Below are 26,834 nucleotides of genomic sequence, written 5' to 3' on the forward strand. Positions count from 1 at the left end.
ACTTTGTGGAAAATTAGTGCAAATAATTGGGGCATTTGAGGTGTCTGGTGCTTTACTGTTTTGAATGTTGGAGTTGGCTAGATCATTTGGGTTTCGTTGTAACAAAAGGAAAAATTTGTGACTGGAGGGAATTTGACTAATTTTCCCCAGGGGCTTCAAAGACACAAAATATTCACAGCGCAATGTGCAGAATAAATACAGAACCAAATTTAAAAGATCGGATGATGTTTTGACAAAAGTAAAGAACTTATGTTAGTATAAGCACAAAATGGCAGAAGGCACTTTGCTGCAAAATCCCTGAACTCAAGGGTGACTGTAAATTCTCCACTAATGAATACAAAACAGTAACGGAGTCAGTCTGTAGAGGCTCACTTTGTGCCAAATCCTTCGAAAAGTATTTTCATAATGACTCTAAGTATTTTCCTTCTCTTTTGTACACAGGAACCAAACGATATCACACCCCGCTGTCTTGCGATTTGGCCATGCAGAGACCCTCCTGCCAGTTTTGACTCTCATGGGGTATTTTCAGGATGAACGGCCCTTACTAGCGAGCAATTTTGAAGAGCAGAGGAATCGCAAGTTTAGAAGCGGGCGGATTTCGCCTCTTGCCGCAAACCTGATCCTTGTGCTGTACCAATGCCATGAAGCCCAGAGCCTCGGGGAAAAGTACAAGCTCCAGTTGTTCCTGAACGAAAGGCCTCTGCCGTTTCCTCAGAGCGGGAAACTTGTCTCGGACTACGACGAAGTGAAGAACCACTACCAGCATCTTATTGACACACTGAAGTTTAGCAATGTATGTGAGTTTGCCTCGAGGGAAGAGTTAGATAGTGCACAACGTGATGACCTATGAGCTGGGAAGAAACTGCAGACGCTGGTTCAAACCAAAAGCTGGAGTAACTGCGGGTCGGGACCGGAGGAAAGGAATAGGTGACGTTTCGGGTTGAGAGTGTGGGAAAATGGAAACGAGAGATATAAACAGTACTCCGTCCCTCCCCCACCCTAGTCATCGTACTACTTTTACTGTTGTCCTGTTGAGTTCATTTGTCTGCATAACTCGTTGTCATCTATCCCAAACCCAACAATGGCCTAGATAAACCCAAAGTGCTGGAGTAACTCAGCGGGACAGGCGGCATCTCTGGCGAGAAGGAATGGGTGACCCGAAACGTCACCCATTCCTTCTCTCCAGAGATGTGCCTGTCCAGCATTTTGTATCTATCTTCGATTTAAACCAGCATCTACAGTTCCTTCCTACCTAACAATGGCCGATTGCTTTACCCTTGATTGCCGTTGCTTTTTCCATTCATTTCTCCTAAGTACTGTCTCTATCTCTCCTTCCCCTTTCCCCTGACTCTCAGTCTGAAGAGGGGTCTCGACCCGAAACGTCGCCTAGCCCTTTTTTCCCAGAGATGCTGCCTGAACCGCTGAGTTACTGCAGCTTTTTGTGTCTGCCTTATGATGACTCATGAGTTAACTCAGATGGGGGTTGGGTTGGTTTTGTTTAATTTTTAGTTCGTCTTCTTTTCCACACAACTCAAAATGTGACTCAATATATTTCTTGAAAATCGGCTGGGAACAAATTGCATATTTTGGGACAGGAAATTATAATTTCTCTTATGTGTCACACTCACTTCAGTCGTTGTTAACTGATGTTCTCTGTAAGCAGCATCGCGGGTGTAGCTGTTTCGAATGGATTTGTTATCGTTGAAAGTTTCGAAACTCCTGTACGTCTAAAGAAAAGATAGGCACACTCTTTTTCTCCAGAGATGCTGCCTATCCCGCTGAGTTACTCCAGCATTTTGTGTCTATCTTCAATTTAAACCAGCATCTGAAGTTCCTTCATACACACCTCTAAAGAAAAGGTTGCGTTGGGTTTGTATGGATCTTTGGCAATTAATCCAACAGCCGGTTCATCCGAGATAAAAATAGAAATTTCTCTAAATGCCCAGCAGGACAGGAAACGTCTGTACACGGAGACACAGGTAACGTTTCCAGTCCAAGCCCTCTCAGAATAGAAAGATGGACATCTGATGATCAGCCATTGATGGAAAATCATCTAGCACCTGAATTACAGGCCCACCACGGATTTTCCGGCACGCTTGGTTCCAGAGTCTTTCTGGAATTATTTATCCGTTTTGCCGGGCCAACAGAGGTCACGGCCTCCGGAAGGGGCCGCCGAGGGGCCGAGATACCGGCCCGCAAAGTCGGCTGTGGGAACGGATCTGGCGGCTCCAACCGGGCCGGAGTTCCAGAGGCCCTGCCACAGGGGGCAAATTTGACCCACCTATCAGCCGCGGAAGTACGGATAAGGTCGAGATCCGCTGCCTCACCCGGCCTAGAGCTCCACATTTAAGGGGGGACTTCCAGAGGGATTTCAAGTGCACTCGTAATTTTCTCCGGATCAAAGGAGGCGCTGGACCACCTGTTGCTGGGAGATCAGTGATGGACCTGTATTATGCTTCTCTTTTGGTTCTAACGAGGTTGTTTATTAATGATTCATAAATTTATTGGTGAAGTTCCACAAAAATCATGTGCACATGTATATTTCCCAGCCATTATTATGTTAACAGTGCAACAGTATTTTCATGTCCTTTGTGTTGTAACTTGGTGACCAACAGCTGCAGAAGTTCAGTCTGAGCTCTTAAGTTAAGACCAGTGTGGCATGAAATTGCACTCAGACCAGTGTGACCTGGCTTCTTTGCGACCACTTTTCATAAGTTCAGAAGAAGTGATTCCAAAGCTTCGCTGTCCCTTATATTAATTTGTGCTCGAATAGCATTTAAGGAAGTGAAGTTGAAATATTTTTTGTACCTTACATAATCTCTCTACACTTGTAAAATTCTTTAGATCCTGACCCAAAACATCACCTAGTCATGTTCTCCAGAGATGCTGCCTGACTCGTTGAGTTACTCCAGCACTCTGTGTCTTTCCCAGCATTGTTTGTCTTTTACATAATCTCTCTATACTTATATAATTCTAACTAGTTGTTCCAACTAAATGGAAACACAAGGAACTACAGATGCAGATTTACAGGAGAAGACACAAAATGCTAAAGTAATGCCCCTATCCCACTTAGGAAACCTGAACGGAAACTTCTGGAGACTTTGCGCCCCACCCAAGGTTTCCGTGCAGTTCCCGAAGGTTTTTGTCAGTCTCCCTACCTGCTTCCACTACCTGCAACCTCTGGCAACCACCTGCAACTTCCGGGAACCGCACGGAAACCTTGGGTGGGGGGGCAAAGTCTCCAGAGGTTTCCGTTCAGGTTTCCGAAGTGGGACAGGGGCATAAGTCAGCGGGTCAGGCAGCATCTCTGGAGAAGGTGGATAGGTGACATTTCGGCTCAGGATCCTCCTTCTGACCAAACATCACCTATCCATGTCCTCCAGAGATGCAGCCTGACCTGCAGAGTTACTGTAGTGGCTTACCTATAATTGGTATTTGCATCTTACGTAACACTTTAGAGTTCTAACTCCCCAACCAAATGGAGAACTACAGATGCTGGTTTACAAAAGGAGACACAAGGCACTGGAGTAACTCAGTAGATCAGACAGCATCTCTGGAGGATGTGGTTAGATGACATTTTGGGTCAAGACCCTTCTTCAGAAGGAGGACCCCGATCCTAAAAATCACGTATCCATCTACGTTCCCCAGAGATGTTGCCTGACCAGCTGAGTTACTCCAGCAGTTTGTGTCTTGTTCTGTCCCAACTAATGTTTGTTTCCAAGCAAGTATCATCCTGACAAAATATCTGATATCCAATATTACAGCAGTTGAATGAAAGTGGATCAGCATTTGTTTAGTGGTCAGTGGAAAATCAGTGAATTCAGTGCTAGTGTGCAGGGCTCAGTTGGATGTTATTTACAGACTTGGATAGTAGTGATGTTACAGAGGATATATATGAACGGAGATCAGCAAAGCATGAGAGACTTTTGTTTTCCACATCAAATAGCCAGAGTGATAATAGCAAAGATATTTTATGGGAAGTTTTTATGAAAAAATATATTTTTGGAACTGATCGGTGAATTAGCCATACCTGGCTTAGTTATGAGTAACAAGCCCAAATGAATAAATAATCTGAAAGGAGAGAAGTGTCTTGAGATGTTTTTAACATGATAAAGATTGTTATTAAATTCTAGATATAGCAAGACCACGATAAAATCAAGTAGGGCAAAGTTTGTGGAATGGGGTGCAATCTAGATTCATTTTTTAAAATAATTTAAGTTAGTTTAGTTTAATAGTCACATGTACCAACATACAGTTAAACATCTTTGTGTGTGTGCTGTTCCTTTAACTCATTACTATACATGCGTACAATCAAGACATACACAGGTACAAAGAGAAAAATGCCAGATTGTTATAGCCTAATAGCATTGCAGGTATAGAGAAAGTGTTGATTATTTTTAAAAACAAGTGCAAATGCCGCAATGAAGCAGGCTGGAAGATCAGGACTACACTTTTAAATTATGAGAGTGGAGAAGCTGTTCCTGAATCTGCTGGTATATGCGCTTTTGTGCTTTTACATCTTCTTTCCAACAGCAGAGGGGAGAAGAGGGAATGTTCAGGATGTAAATGGTCCTTGATTTTGTTGGCTGCTTTCCCGAGGCAGGGTGGAGTGTAGGTGGAGTCCATGGGGGAGGAAGGTAGGTTTGTGATGGATGGGGGTAATCCACAACTCTCTGCAATTTCCTGTGGTCCTATACGGACCTCTTGTCAAACTAAGTTGTGATACCTCCCTTCTATAATGCAGAAGTTCGTAAGTCGTTGGAGTCATGCCAAACATCCTTTGTCTCCTGAGCAAGGAGAGGCATTGGTGTGTTTGCTTAGCCGTAGCTTCAGTGTGCAGCTTGGTCCAAGACATATTGTAGGTGATATTTACACCTGGGAGCTTGAAGCTATCAACCTTCTCCACTTTGACACCATTACTGACTGGAGTATGTACACTACCCTGTTTCTCCAAGTCAATAATTAGCTCCTTTGTCTTGCTGACATTGTATAAAATCACGAGAGGAATAGATTGGGTAGATACACAGAGTCTCTTGCCCAGAGTAGGTGAATCAAGGACCAGAGGACATAGGTTTAAGGTGAAGGGGAAAATATTTAATAGGGATCTGAGGGGTAACATTTTCACACAAAGGGTGGTGGGTGTATGGAACAAGCTGCCAGAGGAGGTAGTTGAGGCTGAGACTATCCCAACATTTAAGAAATAGTTAGACAGGTATATGGATAGGACATGTTTGGGGGGATATGGACCAAACACAGGAAGATGGGATTAGTGTAGCTGGGACATGAGGGGCAAGTTGGGCCAAAGGTCCTATTTTTGCACACTGTATCACTCTATGACTCTGTTGAAGGACAGATTGGCGTATTGACTCCATGTGACTAAGTTCTCTATCGTTTCCCTGTACCCAGTCTCGTCTTTGTTCATCCAGCCCACCATGGCAGCGTCTTCGGCAAACGTAAGTGTAGTTCGGGCAGGAATTGGCCACACAGCCGTAGGTGTCTGATGGCGTCTGCCATCTTACTGTGTCTTATCGCGAGGGTAGGCATACTGCAGTGGATCAAGGCTGTCTGGGAGGCTGGAGTTAATGCGCGTCATAACCAGCCTCTCGATATATACACACACACACTTCGCGATGGCGGATGTCAGAGCCACTGGGGGTGGGCTGTAGTTATTGAGACACACTACCTTGCTTTTCTTTGGCACCAGGAAGGTAGTGGTCTTAAAGCGCAGGTGAGAACGACTGAATGGATTAGGGAGGTTAAAGATGCCTGTGAATACTCCTGCCAGCTGGCTCTTGTAGCTTCCGAGGATATGAGCTTCAATCATATATGTCAGCAATTGAGGTAAGATGGAGTTCAACAAGTTCCCTGCGGCAAAGACAATAGTGACAGAGTAAACTAGCATTCAACAAACAGCATAAAACAAGTCAAGAGTCTCAGATCAAACAATGAAATTCCTACTTACATGCAGCAGCACAACAGAATATGTAAACACAGTACACTGTAAACAATATAATAAACGAGAGAGGGAAAAAAACTTATATTGCACAAAAACTGCATATATATATAGAAGGTAGACACAAAACGCTGGAGTAACTCAGCGGGACAGGCAGCATCCCTAGAGAGAAGGAATGGGTGACATTTCTGGCCAAGACCCTTCTTCAGACTGACAAAGGTCTTGACCCGAAACATCAGGGTTTAAAAAGCAGATTTGCTCAACCAACTCCCTGTTCCTTTCCCCGATAGAAGAGGAGAACACACAACAGTACAGCACAGGCAAAGGCCCTTCGGCCCACAATGTCCCTGCCGAACATGACGCCAAGTTCAACTACTCGAGTCATAGAATGAAAGAGTGTGGAAACGGGTTCTGGCGCTGAAAGGCAGCAACTCTGCCGCAGCGCCCCCAATAGTTGCCCCATTTCAATGTTGAATATTGTCATGGTTCTTACCGCAGCCACGAATACTGGAAATAAATTTTGCTTCATAATCTCTGGTAATTTACAGTAATATATCTTCGATAGTTCTACAGTCATAGAGTGATACAGTGTGGAAACAGGCCCTTCAGCCCAACTTGCCCAAACCGACCAACATGTCCCAGCTACACTAGTCCCACCTGCCTGCGTTTGGTCCATATCCCTCCAAGCCTGTCCTATATGTGTCCTGTACCTGTCGAACTGTTTCTTTAACATTGGGATAGCCCCTGCCTCAACTACCTCCTCTGGCAGCTTGTTCCATACACCCACCACCCTTTGTGTGAAAAAGTTACCCTTCAGATTCCTATTACATCTTTTCCCCTTCATCTTAAACCTTATTATGTCCTCTGGACCTTGATTCACCTACTCTGCATCTGCACGATCTATTCCTCTCACGATTTTACACACCTCTATAAGATCACCCCTCATCCTCCTGCGCTCCAGGCAATAGAGTCCCAGCCTACTCAACCTCTCCCTATAGCTCAGACCCTCTAGTCCTGGCAACATCCTTGTAAATCATCTCTGTACCCTTTCCAGCTTGACGACATCTTTCCTCTAACATGGTGCCTCGGACTGAGCAGAATACTCTAAAAGCGGCCTCACCAACGTCTTCTACAACTGCAACAGGACCTTCCCAACCCCTATACTGAATACTCTGATGAAGGCCAATGTACCAAAACGCACGTGACCCATATCCCTCCATTCCCAGTGTAAAATAAAATACCAGTGATAGATGGAAAAATTCCAAATGGATCAAGGGGAGGAAGATATTGGATTTCAAATTGTAATGGAGGAAATAAAGATAAATCTGGAGAACGTCATAATTTTTCACAACAGATTATCAATCTAATTATATGAGAGGATTGCAAATGTTCCGTCATGTCCTTTTAAAGCATCATTGATTCAGGAAGTATTTAAGAAGAGCCAATTCAGTGATTCAATGATTTTTTTATTGCCGCCTATACCTAGGCATGGTGACATTCTTTGTGTTTGCATACAATACACAAAGTACATGAAGAATCGCCATGTAATCGTCATAAGGTCCCGATAGTCCCTCTTAGTTCTTGGCGGCCCGACCGTTTCTCCACAACCTACGGTTCACCAGCGAGCCGTCCCTCTTCTCTCCAGTCCATCGGTCTTCGTGCCCTCGGGACGTCTTGGAGGAAGTGTAGAAGACGCTTTACGAGGATGTTGCCGGGACTACATTTTTTTCCGCGGTTGCCGGCGTCATGTCAGTGTCGCCAAAAGATTTTGAACATTTCAAAATCCAGTGGCGACACAAAAAAAATGTAGCCACACTTGAAAAAACACCGCGCATCAAACGTAGTCGCGCCCCGACACCGCCGCATCACGCACACATTTTTTGGTGACCCTTTAGATCAGTCAATAATGCTGGGAGTCGCCGAAAAAAATTGCCAAGTGGGACATACCCTTAAAGGGTCTGAGCTATAGCGAGAGGTTGAGCAGGTTGGGACTCTATTCATTGGAGAGCATGAGGATGGGGGGAGATCTTATAGAGGTGATCTTATAAAATCATGAGGAGTGGATTAGGTAGATGCACAGAGTCCCTCGCCCAGAGGACATAGGTTTAAGGTGAAGGGGAAAAGATTTAATTGGGAATCTGAGGGGTAAAGATGGCAGATGGCGCGCAAAGATTTTGTACATCCCAAAATCCTGGGGTGCCGCGCGCGATCGCGCATCAATGCTTATGTCACAATGCATCATGCGTGCGTAAATTACGCGCAAATTACCAAAGGGTGGTGGGTGTATGGAACAAGCTGCCAGTGGAGGTGGTCGAGGCTGGGACTATCCCAATGTTTAAGAAACAGACATGTACATAGATAGGACAGGTTTGGAGGGATATGGACCAAACGCAGGCAGGTGGGACTAGTGTAGCTGGGACATGTTGGCCGGTGCGGGCAAGTTGGGCCGAAGGGCCTGTTTCCACGCTGTATTACTCTATGACTAAGAGGAGATGGTATAGGAGCAAGGTCACCACAATGGCTTCCTCCCTCTACCTTCCCTCAGGCAACTAGAAGCTGGTCTTGCATGGCTTGCCTATGCCCTTCTCCCTTTCCTTTTACAGAGATGCTGCCTCGCAGCGTCAAGTGACCCAGGTGCTGTCTGTGTGGAGTCTGCACGTTCTCCCTGTGACCACGGTTTCCTCCCACACCCCAAAGACTGTTGATTGCTTCTGTAAAATGCCCCTGGTGTGCAGGGAGCGGATGTAAAAATGGGATGACATGGAACTAGTGTAAACGGGTGATTGATGATTGGGCCATTCTCGGTGGGACCTGTTTCCATGCTATATCATTCAATCATTCAGGTAATGAGAGATCCGCATACCCAACTAAGTGTAGAACCACTTACCTTCGTACAGGTGAAGAAAAATAATTTACAGAATACATCTCATTGTTGGTAAAATATCTATTCAAACATGTCGCAGAAAGTCTGCCGTTATACATTACAGATGTATAGGGAGGAACTGCAGATGCTGGTTTACACCGAAGATAGACACAAAATGCTGAAGTGTTCAGCGGGATGGGCAGCATCTCTGGAGAGAAAGAACTGGTGACGTTTCGGGTCGAGGCCCTTCTTCATAGAAACATAAAAAATAGGTGCAGGAGTAGGCCATTCGGTCCTTCAAGCCTGCACCGCCATTCAATATGATCATGGCTGATCATCCAACTCAGTATCCTGTACCTGCTTTCCCTCCATACCACCTGATCCCTTTAGCCACAAGGGCCATATCTAACTCCCTCTTAAATATAGCCAATGAACTGGCCTCAACTACATTCTGTGGCAGAGAATTCCTGAGATTCACCACTCTCTGTGTAAAAAATGTTTTTCTCGTCTCAGTTCTAAAAGATTTCCCCTTTATCCTTAAACTGTGACCCCTTGTCCTGGACTTCCCCGACATCGGGAACAATCTTCCTGCATCTAGCCTGTCCAACCCCTTAAGAATTTTGTAAGTTTCTATAAGATCCCCCCTCAATCTTCTAAATTCTAGCGAGTACAAGTCGAGTTTATCCAGTCTTTCTTCATACAAAAGTCCTGACATCCCAGGAATCAGTCTGGCGAACCTTTTCTGCACTCCCTCTATGGCACGAATGTCCTTCCTCAGATTAGGAGACCAAAACTGTACGCAATACTCCAGGTGTGGTGTCACCAAGACCCTGTACAACTGCAGTAGAACCTCCCTGCTCCTATACTCAAATCCAGACTGAGAGTCAGGGGAGAGGAAAATTAGAGATATGGAAGGGGACAAAGAGCATGTACGTGTGAAAAGGACAGATCAAAGCAGACGAAGACCGAGGAAATGTAGAATGGTTCATTGTTGGCTGAAGGGAAGGTGACAACGAAGCATACAAACAGTAAAATTAATCAGGAGGACAGTGAAACCAGTCGGAGAATTAGGCTGGAGGAGGGACGGAGGGAGAGGGAAATCAAGGGTGACTTGTTGTTAGAGAAACCAATGTTCATTCCACTGGGTTGTAAGCTGCCCAAGCGAAGAAGGACCTGTTCTTAGCTCCGAGACCAAATGAATGTGAAATGGTGTGTATCCCTTTCAGTAACGTATGAAAATCTACAAAGCCCAGTTTATTGCTGACCATTGCTGTTAGAAGAACTGCTATGTATCAGAATAATTACTGATCCCTTCAACCCAGGCAACCAAGCATAATAAGACTCTAAAAAGATTTGGGAACTCAATTCAAATGCACACCTTTACATGATTAACCAAGATGGTTTCTTGTACTAAACATAGACACAAAATGCTGGAGTAACTCAGCGGGACAGGTAGCATCTCAGGAGAGAAGGAATGGGTGACATTTCTGGTCGAGACCCTTCAGAGGGAGAGGCACAGGAGAGGGAGACAGAGATATGGATGGGTAAGGTGTGAAATCACTTATCAAAGGGGACAAAGTTCCTGGTAATGTGGAATGATTCATTGTTAGCTGAGGGGAAGGTGACAACAATGCATACATCAGTAATATTTAATCAGGAGGACAATGAATGTGGTCGAAGAACTAGGGTGGAGGAGGGACGGAGAGGGGGAGAAAGCAAGGGTTACTTGCAGATAGAGAAATCAATGTTCATACCAGTGGGGTGTAAGCTGTTCAAGCAAAATATGACGTGTTGCTCCTCCAATTTGTGTTGGATCTCACTCTGATAGTGGTGGGGGTCCAGCATTGTATGATTGTGTACACACTGATTGTATGCCTCGTTGTCAGCTAACAATGTACCATGCGTATGAAGGAACTGCAGGTGCTGGTTTAAACCAAAGATTCACACAAAATGCTGGAGTAAATCAGTGGGACAGGCAGCATCTCTGGAGAGAAGGAATAGGTGACGTTTCGGGGTCTCGACCTGAAATGTCACCCAATCCTTCTCTCCAGAGATGCTGCCTGTCCCGCTGAGTTACTCCAGCATTTGGTGACTATCTTTGGTGTAAACCAACATCTGCAGTCCCTTCCTACACGTTTCATGTATTAAATTTGCATTCCAGTTTGGTCACCTATCTCATTAACAAATGAGCATGAATATTACAACGCATACACATCCACCTGTCTGAAAATCCCCAATAATGTAGTTACTGATTGTTACATTCGCTAATAACGCTGGAAATGTTAGATTTAATTGTAAGAATTTTGAAAAGAACTATGCATAGTCATAGAATGTGGAAACAGGCTCTGTAGCCCACTTGCCCACATCGACCAACATATCCCATCTATACTAGTCCCACCTGCCTGGGTTTGGCCCATATCCCTCTAAACCTGTCCTATCCAGGTACCTGTCTGGCTATCCAGCTACCTGCCACATTAGGCAGGAAATGGTGTTGGATAGACTGCTGGGACTGAAGGCTGATAAATCCCCAGGGCCTGATGGTCTGCATCCCAGGGTACTTAAGGAAGTGGCTCTAGAAATCATCGATGCATTGGTGATAATTTTCCAATGTTCTATAGACTCAGGATCAGTTCCTGTGGATTGGAGGGTAGCTAATGTGATCCCACTTTTTAAGAAAGGTGGGCGGGAGAGAGGAATTACAGCCCAGTTAGCCTGACATCGGTGGTGGGGAAAATGCTGGACATCTTCAGGATGTCCAGATAGCAGTAACAGGATAGATTTACGAAGGGGAAATCATGCTTGACTAATCTTCTGAAATTTTTAGAAGATGTAACTAGGAAAATGGACAAGGGGGAGCCAGTGGATGTAGTGTACCTGGACTTTCAGAAAGCATTTGATAATGTCCCACATAGGAGATTAGTGGGCAAAATTAGGGCACATGGTATAGGGGGTAGAGTGCTGACATGGATAGAGAAGTGGTTGGCTGACTGGAAACAAAGAGTGGGATTAATGGGTCCCTTTCAGAATGGCAGGCAGTGACTAGTGGGGTACCGCAAGGCTCGGTGCTGGGACTGCAGCTATTTACAATATACATCAATGATTTGGATGAAGGGATTCAAAGTAACATTAGCAAATTTGCAGATGACACAAAGCTGGGTGGCAGTGAGAACTGTGAGGAGGATGCTATGTGAATGCAGGGTGACTTGGACATGTTGGGGGAGTGGGCAGATGCATGGCAGATGAAGTTTAATGCGGATAAATGTGAAGTTATCCACTTTGGTAACAAAAACAGGAAGGCAGATTACTATCTAAATGGCATCAAGTTGGGAAAAGGGGAAGTACAACGGGATCTGGGGGTCCTTGTACATCAGTCTATGAACGTAAGCATGCAGGTACAGCAGGCAGTGAAGAAGATGAATGGTATGTTGGCCTTTATAACAAGAGAAATCGAATATAGGGGCAAAGAGGTCCTATGCAGAGAATGGAGCAACTGGGCTTGTACACTCTGGTGTTTAGAAGGATGAGAGGGTATCTCATTGAAACATATAAGATTGTTAAGGGCTTGGACACACTAGAGAACATGTTCCCGATGTTGGGGGAATCCAGACCCAGGGGCCACAGTTTGAGAATAAGGAGTAGGCCATTTTTTCACTTTTTTCACACAGAGAGTGGTGAATCTCTGGAACTCTCTGCCACAGAGGGTAGTTGAGGCCAGTTTATTGGCTATATTTAAGAGGGAGTTAGCCCTTGTGGCCAAGGGGATCAGAGGGTATGGAGAGAAGGCAGGTACGGGATACTGAGTTGGATGATCAGCCATGATCAGCCATGATCATATGAATGGCCGAATGGCCTACTCCTGCACCTAATTTCTATGTTTCTATTTAGAACGGAGACGAGGAAACACTTTTTCTCACAGAGAGTGGTGAGCCTGTGGAATTCTCTGCCTCAGAGGGCGGTGGAGGCCAGTTCTCTGGATGCTTTCAAGAGAGAGCTAGATAGGGCTCTTAAAGATAGCGGAGTCAAGGGATATGGGGAGAAGACAGGAACGGGGTACTGATTGGGGATGATCAGCCAAGATTACATTGAATGGCGGTGCTGGCTCGAAGGGCCAAATGGCCTACTCCTGCACCTATTGTCTATTGTCTAAATGTTTCTTAAACAATGCGATTCTAGCTGCCTTAACTCCGGCCGCTCGTTCCATACACCCACCACCACTTTGTGTCAAAAAAAGAGTTACTGAAAAATTCAGGTTGGCTGAATGTAACTCCAAGAAGCTTGACAGTTAAGTTTAGTTTTAAGATACAGCATGAAAGACTGTGGCAACCATCGATCATCCATACACAAGTTCTATGTCATACACACTAGAGGCAATTTACCAAAGCCAGTTAACCGACAAACCTGCACGTCTTTGGAATGTGAATGGAAACCGGAGCACCCGGAGAAAACCCACGCGGTCACAGGGAGAACGTGCAAGCTCCATGTAGACAGCACCCACAGTCAGGATCGAACCCGGTTCCTGGGCGCTGTGAGGCTACCACTGCTGCACCACTGTGACAGTATACAGCACTAAGCATCGCGCATGGGGTGGGAGATGGCAACCTTCACGTGGTCCGCCCTGTTTCGACGAATGAAATCAACCTGGTGTGCACAATCAAATAAGATCAAATAGAACAAGTCCTACAACTTTAGGCTGTGCACACCATACGCAAAAAGAAGAAGAAGCATTCTGCATAATTGATCTTGCCCAGTGGCTGGTGTTCACTACCCATGAAATGCATTGAATTTACATGGGCGTTATCTTCCAGGGCTCAACCACAGCCATCGAGAAAAACCAGGGCAGTTGATGCATAGAGGGGGGACATTAGAATATGCCCGTTCTTCTCCAACTCACACATCATGTTGAGTTGAAAAATATGTTCCCTTTCAAACATTATAATCGGATACAAATCCTAGAGAATTCTGTCCCAACAATATTGTGAGAGTGCCTTCACTGACAGAGTACAGAAGCTCAAGTAGATGGCTTTCCACTACTTTCTCCAAGGCAATCTTAGGGCGGCACGGTGGTACAGCGGTAGTTGCTGCCTTACATTACCAGAGACCCAGGTTTGATCCTGACCACGGGTGCTGTCTGTGTGGAGTTTGTACGTTTTCCCCATGGGTTTTCCCCAGGTGCTCCGGATTCCTTCCACACTCCTAAGACGTAGGTTAATCGGCATTGATAAAAATTGTAAATTGTCCCCAGTGTGCAGGATAGCGTTAGTGTACGGGGGGGGGGAACGCTGATCGGCGTGGGCTCGGCGGGCCGAAGAACCTGTTTCCGCACAGTGTCTCCAAACTAAACAATGAAGATGGATAATGAAGGCAGAGCTTGCCAAATATGCCCACATCTCACCAAAAAAAATAGTTAACGTCAATATGAAGGTTATTCGCCCACATTCAGCCTAGGCTGAATTATAAAAGTTGAGTTCAGCAAATATCTAGACTAACACCAGTAAAGAAAACATCCAAATTTCATGGCAATGAAACAGTCTCAATGATGTCCTTTGAGGGAAGCCCAGCCAAGCTCAGGCTCTAAAGGGCCTGTCCCACTGTACGAGGTAATTCAAGAGTTCTCCCGAGTTTCCCCTGATTCGAACTCGGAGAATTACGGTAATGGCCGCTCGTAGGTACTCGCGGCTCTCGTGGACATTTTTCAACGTGTTGAAAAATCTTCACGAGTCTTCACGAGCTTACCGCGTTTCCCGAGTACCTGCCGTTAGCGTTACGAGCCGCTAAGAGACGTCCCGAGCTCCGACGTACCCGCTATGTACATTCTACGTGCTTACCACGAGTTTGATTTTTTTTTTATTCGGGAGAGCTCTTGAATGACCTCGTACAGTGGGACAGGGCCTTTAGGCTCTAATCCGGGCCTGCAGGTGATTCTTCATGGAACAGCCGACAAAACTATAAAAACAACCATGATTCACTAGTTGGCGAAAGTAGCTGAATGCATCATTTATGGATGGTGACTAAAAGCATCCTTGTTAGAGGAATGCAATGCCATAGGAAAAAGTAAATGTAAATATTACAGGGATAAACAGAACGCCTCTTTATCCTTCACAACTGAGGCTTTTGTTTGAAAACTTGATCCTTTCCAAGAAATTCAATTCTGGCTCGAATGTTAAGACTGATTCTCAACAGCTTCTTATCTGCTCCAGACCTGTCCATTGCTGCAATCTTATGCTGCAATTTTGTAGGGGGACCTCTGTAGCGATCTAATACTCTGAATTGTCGCTCAAGACTGTCCAAGCATTTTGCTGCCACTACACCATCACCAAAGAAAAGTTTATATTTTGCTCTTGAGAACTTCTGGGATTTCCCTCTGGGTGTTAGCAGACCGGGTGTTGCTGTGCGGCACGGTGGCGCAGCGATAGAATTGCTGCCTTACAGCGCTTGCAATGTCGCACACCCGGGTTCTATCCTGACCATGGGTGCTGTCTGTACAGAGTGTGTACGTTCTCCCCATGACCACGTGGGTTTTCTCCGAGATCTTCGATTCCCTCCCACACTCCAAAGACATACAGGTTTGTAGGTTGATTGGCTCGGTGTAGGTGTGAATTGGCCCTGGTGTGTAGGGATCGTGTTAATGTGCGGAGATCGCTGGTCGGCGCGACTCGGTGACTGAAGGGCCCGTTGCAGCACTGTATCTCTAAACTAAACTAAACAAGATGCAGAGCAGAAACAGGCCCTTCGGTCCACCGAGCCCGCGCCGAATACCAATCCCGTACACTAACACTATCCTACACACATTAGGAACTATTTACAATTGCACCAAGCCAATTATCCTGCAAACCTGTACGTCTTTGGAGTGTGGGAGGAAACTGGAGACCCCAGAAAAAATACACGTAGATCACAGGGAGAACGTACAAAGCACCTGTAGTCAGGATTGATTGAACCTGGGTCTCTGGCGTTAATGGACACTAGGCAATAGGTGCAGGAGTACGCCATTCAGCCCTTCGAGCCAGCACCGCCATTCAATGTGATCATGGCTGATCATCCCCAATCAGTACCCCATTCCTGCCTTCTTCCCATATCCCCTGACTCTGCTATTTTTAAGAGCCCTATCTAGCTCTCTCTTAAAAGCATCCAGAGAGCCGGCCTCCACCGCCCTCTGTGGCAGAGAATCCCACAGACACATGCCATCTGCAGTGTTGGAAGGAACTGCAGATGCTGGTTTAACTCAGCAGGTCAGACAGCATCTCTGGAGGAAAGGACTAGGTGACGTTTCGGGTCAAGACCATCTACAGTGCAGCTATCCGCCTCGTTGCAGATGGGTGCGAATCTTGTAGAAATAGAGCAATATAATAGTAAGATTAAACGAGAACTTACCAGTTTGAAGTTTGATCTGTATTTTATGAGGAGTTACGATGAGGGATTACGTGAAGAAGCCCGCCCCAGGACGCATTGCGGCATACTTCAAAGCAGCGGTGTGGAATCACAGATAGACACAAGTATTTGAAGTAACATAGTAAAGACAAAGAGACATCAATTTATCAGTTTGATCCATATAATGAGGGTGGGAGCGGAGGGCACGTAATCCCTCATCGTAACTCCTCATAAAATACAGATCAAACTTCAAACTGGTAAGTTCTCGTTTAATCTTACTATTTTACTTCGGAGTCACGTGAGTGACTACGTGAAGATTTCAAAGCTTCTGTGATTTCAAACCGTGTAACAGCTTTATATCACTCGCTGCCGAAGCCTTTGAGGGAGGAAGCGTGTTATCATAATCAACCAATGAATCTGTTTATAGAAAAACAATGGTATTTTTACAATAACACTGAAGAAATTTAAATGCTCCCCTTGGCTAATTTAAATATTTGCAGATTGGAATCTTTCCTGCAATTAAAAACAGGTTTTGTCAACAGTTTATAATAAATTATTTCTCTGAACGTTTGTAGCCAGGATGTGGTTTACAGGCACGTCCATTCTTTTGCCGTTGACGTGGAAGCTTGTCCTGTGGAATGAAAACTTTGTACATGTTAGTTTTATCCCAGGAGCTTTAATACCTGCTTGAGCCATCTCAAAAAAGGCTTGTTACCCGACCACAAGGTTTTTTGTGACCAACCCACAAGGCTTTTCATCTCCCTCGAATAATTAGGTTGTGTCTATGTAAGGTAATAGGGTCATGGCACATTACCGTGTTTTCTGGCGGGTAAGCCCGGGTTTTATGACTGGATAAGGTGTTCCTGGTTTGGTTTGACCATTCCCTGGACAATGATAGAGATCTGGTCTGAAGCTATGAGCATGGTGTCCAGTTGTAAATAGGAGTAGTGACTGGACCCTCTGTGCTGCTCCGTGTGCCTTCAACATATGTGTTTAGTGCATAGAAGGTTCAGGTTGAGGGATCTGGCTGGTGGGTATCCCCTGAAGTATGGTTATACCACTGTGACATCCCATATATGGGTGTACCTGGTCTAGGGTTTAGAGTTTTAATACCCTTCAAAGATTTACCACCAGCCAGTGACCCCATGGCCTGTTGTCCTGTAGCTGTTTTGAAACAACAGGCAGGGCAATTCTAGCTGTGTTGATGGTACTGTAGCCGAATCCTTCATCGTGATGAAGGTTCTCCAGGAATTCCAGTTCGTAGTAACTGTATCGGATGAGTAGGTTATCCCTGTATCCTTGCAGTACTTCTCTTGATGCTGGACAAGTGTTGTAGTCCAGTGGATGTTCAGAAGGATGCTGATATGGTGTCGATGGTTCAGTATAACAATCCCAGTCCCAGATGAGGCTTGTGCAGAATCTGCAACTCAGGAGCTTGATTTTCCCATGGCACAGTTGACTTGTGCCCGGCTCCGATTGTTAATAATTCTGGGTACTGGGAAATACCATCCAAGTTTCAACAACCATGTCATGGCGTATAGTGAACAATGGCTGCGTAAGTCCGTCAGGTACTATCAAATACCTGAAGCAGAATCCTTTTGTACTGTGCGTTGTCCTCGATTGGTGAGGCAGAAGGGAAGAAATACATAGAATTAATTTCACCAATGCAGCGTGAAACGCATTTGTCTATCAATATTATAAATACATTCTTGAATGACAACATGACCTATAGGTCAGAAAAGTTAATATATATAGCTGACGAGCTTTCTGCTGGAACTATCTGTCCCAGAGAAATTTTCAATGAAGATTCCACTGCCCCAGGGTCTGGTTTCCCCCGCGACATACATAGGACATCCCCAAACACCTGGTGATATAGCGTTGATGCAGATAATCGATATCAGATTCACATTCAATTTTAATTGTCATTGTCAGTGTGCAGTACAGAGACAATGAAATGCATTAATATCTGGTGCATCATATAGCTTGATAGTTTTGTTAAAACTTTATATGAAAAACATCTAATTGATGTTGTCCTTAAATTTATGTGACCTGGTGTCTGTCACTGTATTTTGCTTACCTGGCAGGTAAGTTGCTGATAGTCAAATACATCTTTGGACATACCATTGCCAAATTGTTTTGACCAACTTGTCATATGATACCGACTTTATGCTGCCCATATGGTTAATATAGGCCACCTCCGTAGTGTAGTCTATTTATACCCATACATGCAAGTGCTTTAAAACCCATAAAATTCACCCGAACATTTTTTAGATAATTAATGCCCAGTATAAGTGGTAACCCCACCACTGTCTTTCTGATATTACTTCAGTGGGTAACTTCATGAGATGCTCAATGACAACCTATATGTTGTTTTTGATACTAAGATCTGAATCATGTAGACAGAAAAGCTACCATTTTTCCCAATTACTCTGTTACTTGTCGAGTAGTTGGTAGTTTGTTGACCATTAATTTGTTGCTTGTTTGTGCCAATTCAACTATGTTGTTTCTTGGCAACATAATAGTTACGTGGACTGAATTAATATGAAACCCAAGATAGTCCAGGAAAGCGCTCTATATGCTGGTAGGAACCAGACCCACCTACCTCCATGGTTATTGGCGGTTTTGTCTTTTCTGTTTCCTGAGTGCTTTTGTTCTGACGACGTGCTGGCGACGTTGGGGGGAGGCGCATTTTCCAGGGGGTCCGCCGGGCCCTGATCTAAAAGATCTTTGGGGATAAGGCGGCCCCAAGCGTTCACCAGTCCCATATTCTAGACGTCGACTGGTGGATGCCGTGGGGTGCTGCTGCTTGGGTATCGGAAGTCGTGGTTTGCTCGTCCCGGGGCCTGCCCTCATGATGCCGAAGGTTTTTGATGCCTCTTCCATCTCCTTCAGCTTTTTGTTCAGATCTCTCCCAAATAGCAGTGAGTCTGCCTCCGCAGCTGGGGCTTTGCTCAAGCCTGCAAATTTTGAGATTGAGGGCAGGTCTTATATTTCCCTTCGGAGATTGTTTAGTTCGAATTGTGTGGTACACCTTAATACCAGCACTTTCTGCTGGTATGTGTTCATCTTCGTTGTCTCCACAGAACGAGCATAGGCTGTGATAGCTGACGTCAGGAGCCTTCGGATCCGCTGTAGCTTGAGTTTTTATGCCCGCATAAGGGCCCCCACATTCGCAGATTTTGCTGTTTGAGGCTTTTTCCCCTTAAGGGCCTCACAGTTCTCTGGTGCTGTATATTCTTGCAGCACCTCGGCGAGCACCTTCTTCAGTAGAGGTTTGTGCTGGCTGCCATTTTTTGGCTCCGGCGGTGCTCCAGCCCGTGGGGTTGCTACGAAGCGGTCCACCACACCCAACAGCTGTTCCTGATCCTGCACCCCATGCATACTCCCGATTTTGTCCGCCTGCCCCATTTGCAGACCAGCCCTGCCCTGGTCACCAATGCTAGCCTCCTGCTCCAACCCGTGGTATGAGGGTAGCAAAGGGCAGTGCCTGACACGACACTATGGAGGAGGTGCCTGTCCTGTCTCGCCGGGAGCGCTGCTGTTCCCGGTGGACCTTCTCCTCCAGGAGCTGCTAAGTGCAGCTCAGGCGGCTGTCTCTCTTCTGCTTTGGTAGAGACATGTCCCCCTCCGACGAATCGGAGACGACCGGCCGTTTGGCTTCCTGGCCGCTTTCCCAGTCCGCCGTGCAGGCTCTGGCGAGACTGGCTTGGCTCGGTCTCAGGGATAGCGAAAACGCTCTGCGAGCGACGCTGCCGCCGGTTGCTGCCCCGCTGGTAGAGTTGGAGCGGGGCAGTTTCTCTTTGCGAGTTTTTTGCGTTGTGTTCCTGACCCTGCAATAAAACACAACTGCAAACTCACCTTTCCAATGCCCAAGAGCCGCTCCTGCAGCTCAGGCGGCTGTCTCTCCCCCTCCTGGGTGGAGAGACGTCCCAGTCCGATGTCGGCTCCACCGCCCGGTTTTTACACACATCCAGCCCGCTGCTCAGGCGCTAGCGGGCTGGCTCGGTCGCGGTGTGGGGTTTGCGGACCGCCCGCTAAGCGGTCCTACCGCCTGTTGCTGCCCAATGACGTTTCCTTCGTCGAGCGGGCAGGTGCAGCATTTTTCCCCCAGCCCGCAGCTGATGCTGACGGGCTTGGTGCAGTGTCGGGAGCGGGCCGCTGATTAGCGGTCCTCGCTGTCTCTCTCTTTCTGCACTCGGGCTGCTGCTCACCTGCACTCGGGCTGCAGCGCACTCCACGCCAGCACTGCACAGTGGGTCCCCTTACCGGCTCCGAAATGTCGGAAGCCTCCTCCCGCCCGCCTGCCTGCCTCTCCTGGGCAGTACTCGAGGGCGAGCGAGGACTGAGGGGAACCTCCAACGCAGTGCAAGCGCCGTCTTCCTGCGCTCTTTTGATGTCGCCCCTGTGGAGAGTTACCGGCACCGGCACAGCTCCCATCCATGGTCCGCCGTGAGTGCGGTCCTGGTAGCGTCTTTCCTCCCCTCCCGCGAACTGAAAAAACTCCTCCCGGAGTCCAAGGGGGCCGCTTGCATGCCCCGCGGGGAACAAGCAGACGCAAAGGGGCTGTAAAAATAAAGGTAAGTACTTACCTAAAACTTAGTTTTTCTCGTTTCTGCGGGAGCCCTGTCTCCCGCCTGCCGCTGTTGCCTGCTGAAACGTAATGCCGCAATGCGTCCTGGGGCGGGCTTCTTCACGTAGTCACTCACGTGACTCCGAAGTAAAATCTAATATATAAATACCTTGGTGAACACACAGAGTCTTTTTCTCAGTGTAGCAGTATCCAGAACTGCAGGACATGGGTTTAACGTGAGAGGGGAACCTGAGGGGCAAGATTTTCCACATGGTGAAAAGTACATACAGGTAGCAAAGCATTCACATCCATAGAAGGTAACTTGATTGATTGTAAATCCAGTGATGGATTCCTTGCATAACGGCAGTTACCACACTGAGTTTTTTTGTGGTGTCAAGGTAGTGGGCAAGGAGTAGATTCTCACAGTGCTTTAGGTGCTAAGTGAAAGGAGCAGAATTAGGCCATTCGGCCCATCAAGTCTTCTCCGCCATTCAATCATGGCTAATCTATCTCTCCCTCCTAACCCCAATCTTCTGCCTTCGCCCCATAATCCCTGACACCCGTACTAATCAATAATCTATCTATCTCTGCCTTAAAAATATCTATTGTCTCCACAGACTTCTGTGGCAAATAATTCCACAGGTTCATCACCCTCTGACTGAAGAAATTCCTCCTCATCTCCTTCCCAAAGAACATCTGAGGCTATGACCTCTGGTCCAAGACTTTCCCACTCGTGGAAACATTCTCTCCACATCCACTCTATCCAAGCCTTTCACTATTTGCTAAGTTTCATTGAGGTCCCGCCTCATCATTCTAAACGCCAGCGAGCACAGGCCCAGTGCCATCAAACGCTCATCATATGCTAACCCACTCATTCCTGGGATCATTCTTGTAAACCTCCTCTGGACCCTCTCCAGAACCAGCACATCCTTCCTCAGATATGGTGCCCAAAATTGCTCACAATATTCCAAATGTGGCCTTGCCAGCAACTCATAGAGCCTCAGCATTACATCCCAGTTTTTGTATTCTAGCCCTCTTGAAATAAATGCTTGCATTGCATTTGGCTGTGGCTAAGTCTAGCATGGAGTATAGTTCAGTTCAGCTTAGTTCATTGTCACGTGTGCCGAGGTACAGTGAAAAGCTTTTGTTGCATGCTGTCCAGTCAGCAGAAAGACAATACATGATTACAAGCAATTGATTACAATCAATGCGTTTACAGTGTATAGATACATAATAATAATAATAATAATAATAATAATAATCTTTATTGTCATTGTACAAGACAACGAAATTTTTTGTTGGAGCAGTCCTCCAGCTGCACAGGAATATGAGTATAAAAATAATCCCTTACATAATATGGGAATAACGTTTAGTGCAAGGTAATGCCACCAAAGTCCGATCAAGGATAGTCCGTGGGTCATCAAAGAGGTAGATAGTAGTTCAGCACTGTTCTCTGGTTGTGGTAGGATGATTCATATGCCTGACATATACCTAACATCACTAATTCTACCAGACAATAAATCGCCTTTGTGTTAAATCTTTTTAATTGAGAAATCATTGTTTAAATGCAAAGGTGAACAAGATTGTCATGGAACATATCTCTTAACCCCCCTGCCCTCTCTCTTTCACGTGCCCCCCCCTCCCCCTCCACACCAATGCCAACCCATTACTCGCACGACGCTGCCCCTCATGCCCTAACTGTCCCTCCCCTTCCACTTCCAACGCTATCCCACCCTTTCACTTCACATCAGTCACTTGCCCTGCCTAGTTCCCTAAGTGTAGAGTCAAGCTTTGCCTACTCCTCTGTAGGGCCCTCTACATATATCGCCTGGGAAAACTATCCTCAACACACCTGACAAATTCCACCCCATCTCAATCGTCAGTACTATAGCAGTCCGAGTTTATACTTGGAAAGTTAAAATCCCCCACTATGTCAACCCCACTAGTTTTGCAGCTGTCGCAATTCTATCTGCAGTGTTGTGTGGTTAATGTTCGTGTTTTAAAACAAGGTGATTTTCTACACTGGACACTAAAATCCTCTCTCTCTTCCACAGATCTGTGATGACAGCAACTGCTACAATTTTATTTTCTTTCTCGTTCTCATTTTATTATTTATAGCTTATTTTTAAATTTATCCTCGGTTTGAAATTCTGCGTCCATATATCACGCTCTGTAGGATTTATACTCCAGCATCGTATTGCTCTGTAGCTCAGAAGGGAGCCAGACAGCCTGAAACATTTAGGCAATGAATCCTACATCCTACCACAAGTTCACCTCATAAGTGATAGAAGCAGAATTAGGCCCTTCGGCCCATCAAGTCTACTCCGCCATTCATTCATGGCTGATCTATCTCTCCCTCCTAACCCCATTCTCATGCCTTCTCCCCATAACCCCTGACACACAAACTAAGCCATGATCACCATGAATGGTGAAGCAGGCTCGAAGGGCCAAATGGCCTCCGCCTGCACCTATTTTCTATGTAATCAAAAAATCTATCTGTTGCTACCCTAAAAATAATCCATTGATGGCCTCCACAGCCGTTTGCGGCAACATTTCAGACTTACTTTTTTTTTTCCATGCACTTTATTCAATTAGCTGTCGTCTGCTTTCATCACATTTTCAGCTATTTTGGATCAGCGTCGCAAATAAATATCCTACTATTTCCTATTTCGATCGTGTAACAAGAAAAATAACCCATGTTGGAGGGTCACATTTCCTCAGAACTCGAATAATGACGTTATTCTTTCGGCCTCACTTTGTTGCTGCCACTGTTGTGGAAACTCACTTGAGAAAAGTAGAACAGTTTCAGACATAGAAACAAAGAAAATATGTGCAGGAGGAGGCCATTCGGCCCTTCGAGCCAGCGCCGCCATTTATTGTGATCATGACTGATCGTCCCCAATCAATCAGCCCCCGTGCCTGCCTTCTCCCCATATCCCTCGATTCCACTAGCCCCTAGAGCTCTATCTAACTCTCTCATGCAACACATGCGACACTTGCACCTTTCCAAGCTTAGCCAGACCAGTTAGATTCCAGACTCCACCTCTCCCACCGATCTGATTAAGGTCAGATCAGCAAAGCAATCGAGAGGAGGCAGAAAAATTAAGATGAAAAAGGACAAAAAATGCAGCTGCACTTATACAACTGGACTGTTACCGAATGTTTAAGGAGGAACTGCAGATGCTGGAAAATCGAAGGTAGACAAAAATGCTGGAGAAACTCAGCGGGTGAGGCAGCATCTATGGAGTGAAGGACATAGGCAATGTTTCGGTTCGAAAGCCTTCTTCAGACTGTTACTGAATGCTGGTCTTCAGAAGTAGCAAGCGGTCCACAGGTGAAGGTATGAAGATTGGAAACTAATTTCTTCTTTCGAGCTGCTTGAGTATAAAAAAAATACAGATCATGGCGCGTCAAAAAAAAAAAAAAGTTATTTATTGTAAATTCCACTTGGGGTTGGTGGATTCTGCGGTGGCAAATAACGATGATAAATTATATTTGCTCTGTGCTATTTTTTTTCTCCTGAGGTTTCTGGAAAGCATAGCGTGGAAACCGGCCCTTCGGCCCACCGAGTCGGCGCCGACCATCGATCTTCACACACTAACACTATCCTACACACACACACACACACACACTGGGGACAATTTACACATACACCAAGTCAATTAACCTACAAACCCGTGCGTCTCTGGATTGTGGGAGGAATCCGAAGAAAACTCGGAGAAAACACACGCAGGTCACAGGGAGAACGGACAGACTCAGTACAGACAGCACCCGTAGTCGGGATCGAACCCTGGTCTCTGGCTCGGCAAGGCAGCAACTCTACCTCTGCGCCACCGTGCCGCCGTAAAATAATCATAGCACTTTAGGAAATTGAAAGCACACTCATAGATAACTATTCATCGCAACTACCACTGGGGGTTGGTGCATTATACCGTCGCACATAATGAGAATAAATTATATTTGCTGTGGGTCATTTTTTCCCCGTAAGGTGTAGAGGATTAAAGCAATTATGATTAAACAATGCTGCATCAGATAAAGCAATGGATGAGACTATACAATCAACTATTGGAATGCAGCATTACGCAGCAGCTGTAACCCCGGCACTCCCTCTCTCCCCATCCCTCCCCCGCCCAACTCGCACCAGGTTCCTGTTCTCATCTAGCAAGCAGCTCACAATCACCTGTTTCCTTTATCATCGTTATTTTTTTGCATACCTTTCATTCATTGTTCTATATCTCTCTACGTCACCGTCTATTTCTCTCGTTTCCCTTTCCCCAGACTAGTTTGAAGGAGGGTCGACCCGAAACGTCACCCATTCCTTCTCTCCAGAGATGCTGCCTGTCCCGCTGAGTCACTCCAGCATTTTGTGCCTTATCTTAAGTTTAAAACAACATCTGCAATTCCTTCCTGCAGTTAACAGGTGTATGCATGTAAATGTATCACAATACATGGCAACATCACGATATGCAATAGGGCTTGTTTAACTGGGAAACATAACAAGCCATGTCATGGATGCATCACCAGATAAATACCTGTGACTAGTGCAGGCATCCATAGAAACATAGAAACATAGAAAATAGGTGCAGGAGTAGACCATTCGGCCCTTCGAGCCTGCACCGCCATTCTATATGATCATGGCTGATCATCCAACTCAGTATCCTGTACCTGCCTTCTCTCCATACCCCCTGATCCCTTTAGCCACAAGGGCCACATCTAATTCCCTCTTAAATATAGCCAATGAACTGGCCTCAACTACATTCTGTGGCAGAGTCATCATGAGACCATCCAGTCTCATCATGAGACCAGTTGCTCCAGTCAAGGTTGTTGACCTGCACGGAGATAGTTGGGGCGAGGAGAGTGGGGCCAGTCGAGGGCACTGTTTGCGCTGAAGATTCGCCTATTGCAACCCAAGCAGACTTTACAGATCCAATCCAAACAAATTGATGAGTTTACTTTGTGCAAAGAGGCCTGCACGACGGCGCAGCAATAAAGTCGCTGCCTCAAAGCGCCAGAGACCCAGGTTCGATCCAGACTATGGGTGCTGTCTGTACAGAGTTTGCATGACCTGCGTGGGTTTCTCCTGGTGCTCCAGTTTTCTTCCACACTCCAAAGACGTACAGGTTTGTAGGTTAATTGCCTTGGTAAAATTGAAAATTGTCTATTGTCCATAAGTGTGTGTAGGATAGCGCTAGTGTAGACGGTGTAGACGGTGGGTGGAAGGGCCTGTTTCCATGCTGTATCTCTAAAGTCTAAATGGTGGCCGTTTGGGAAAGGGGGAGATGCAGCGAGACCTGGGTGTCATGGTACACCAGTCATTGAAGGTAGGCATGTAGGTGCAGCAGGCAGTAAAGAAAGCGAATGGTATGTTAGCTTTCATTGCAAAAGGATTTGAGTATAGGAGCAGAGAGGTTCTACTGCAGTTGTACAGGGTCTTGGTGAGACCACACCTGGAGTATTGCGTACAGTTTTGGTCTCCAAATCTGAGGAAGGACATTATTGCCATAGAGGAAGTGCAGAGACGGTTCACCAGACTGATTCCTGGGATGTCAGGACTGTCTTATGAAGAAAGACTGGATAGACTTGGTTTATACTCTCTAGAATTTAGAAGATTGAGAGGGGATCTTATAGAAACTTACAAAATTCTTAAGGGTTTGGACAGGCTAGATGCAGGAAGATTGTTCCCGATGTTAGGGAAGTCCAGGACAAGGGGTCACAGCTTAAGGATGAAGGGGAAATCCTTTAAAACCGAGATGAGAAGAACCTTTTTCACGCAGAGAGTGGTGAATCTCTGGAACTTTCTGCCACAGAGGGTAGTCGAGGCCAGTTCATTGGCTATATTTAAGAGGGAGTTAGATGTGGCCCCTGTGGCTAAGGGGATCAGGGGGTATGGAGAGAAGGCAGGTACGGGATACTGAGTTGGATGATCAGCCATTATCATATTGAATGGCGGTGCAGGCTTGAAGGGCCGAATGGCCTACTCCTGCACCTAATTTCTATGTTTCTATGTAAAGGTTACAATGTGGACATTCCGCTGGCCAATAAATTTGAGCAGACAATTATATTTCCAAGTTGAAATATTCTTT

General features: G+C 45.9%; 1 protein-coding gene across 3 annotated transcripts in view; it reads left to right on the forward strand.

Moving 5' to 3' along the window:
- Positions 1–26,561, forward strand: part of minpp1b (multiple inositol-polyphosphate phosphatase 1b) — a 69,593-nt gene extending 43,032 nt beyond the window's left edge. Inside the window, exons 4-5 of one of the 3 annotated variants that reach the window (XM_055647252.1) lie at positions 442–793; positions 22,806–26,561. In XM_055647252.1, the coding sequence (XP_055503227.1) occupies positions 442–793; positions 22,806–22,880 (427 nt within the window). In that variant the 3' untranslated portion in view covers positions 22,881–26,561. Of the gene's footprint in view, positions 1–441; positions 1,785–7,007; positions 8,227–22,805 lie in introns of those variants that run through there. The other 2 variants (XM_055647254.1, XM_055647253.1) reach the window with 2 other exon arrangements.
- The last annotated feature ends 273 nt before the right edge of the window (positions 26,562–26,834 follow it).

This window comes from Leucoraja erinacea, chromosome 15 (assembly GCF_028641065.1).
Source record: "Leucoraja erinacea ecotype New England chromosome 15, Leri_hhj_1, whole genome shotgun sequence".
Classification (NCBI taxonomy): Eukaryota; Metazoa; Chordata; class Chondrichthyes; order Rajiformes; family Rajidae; genus Leucoraja; species Leucoraja erinaceus.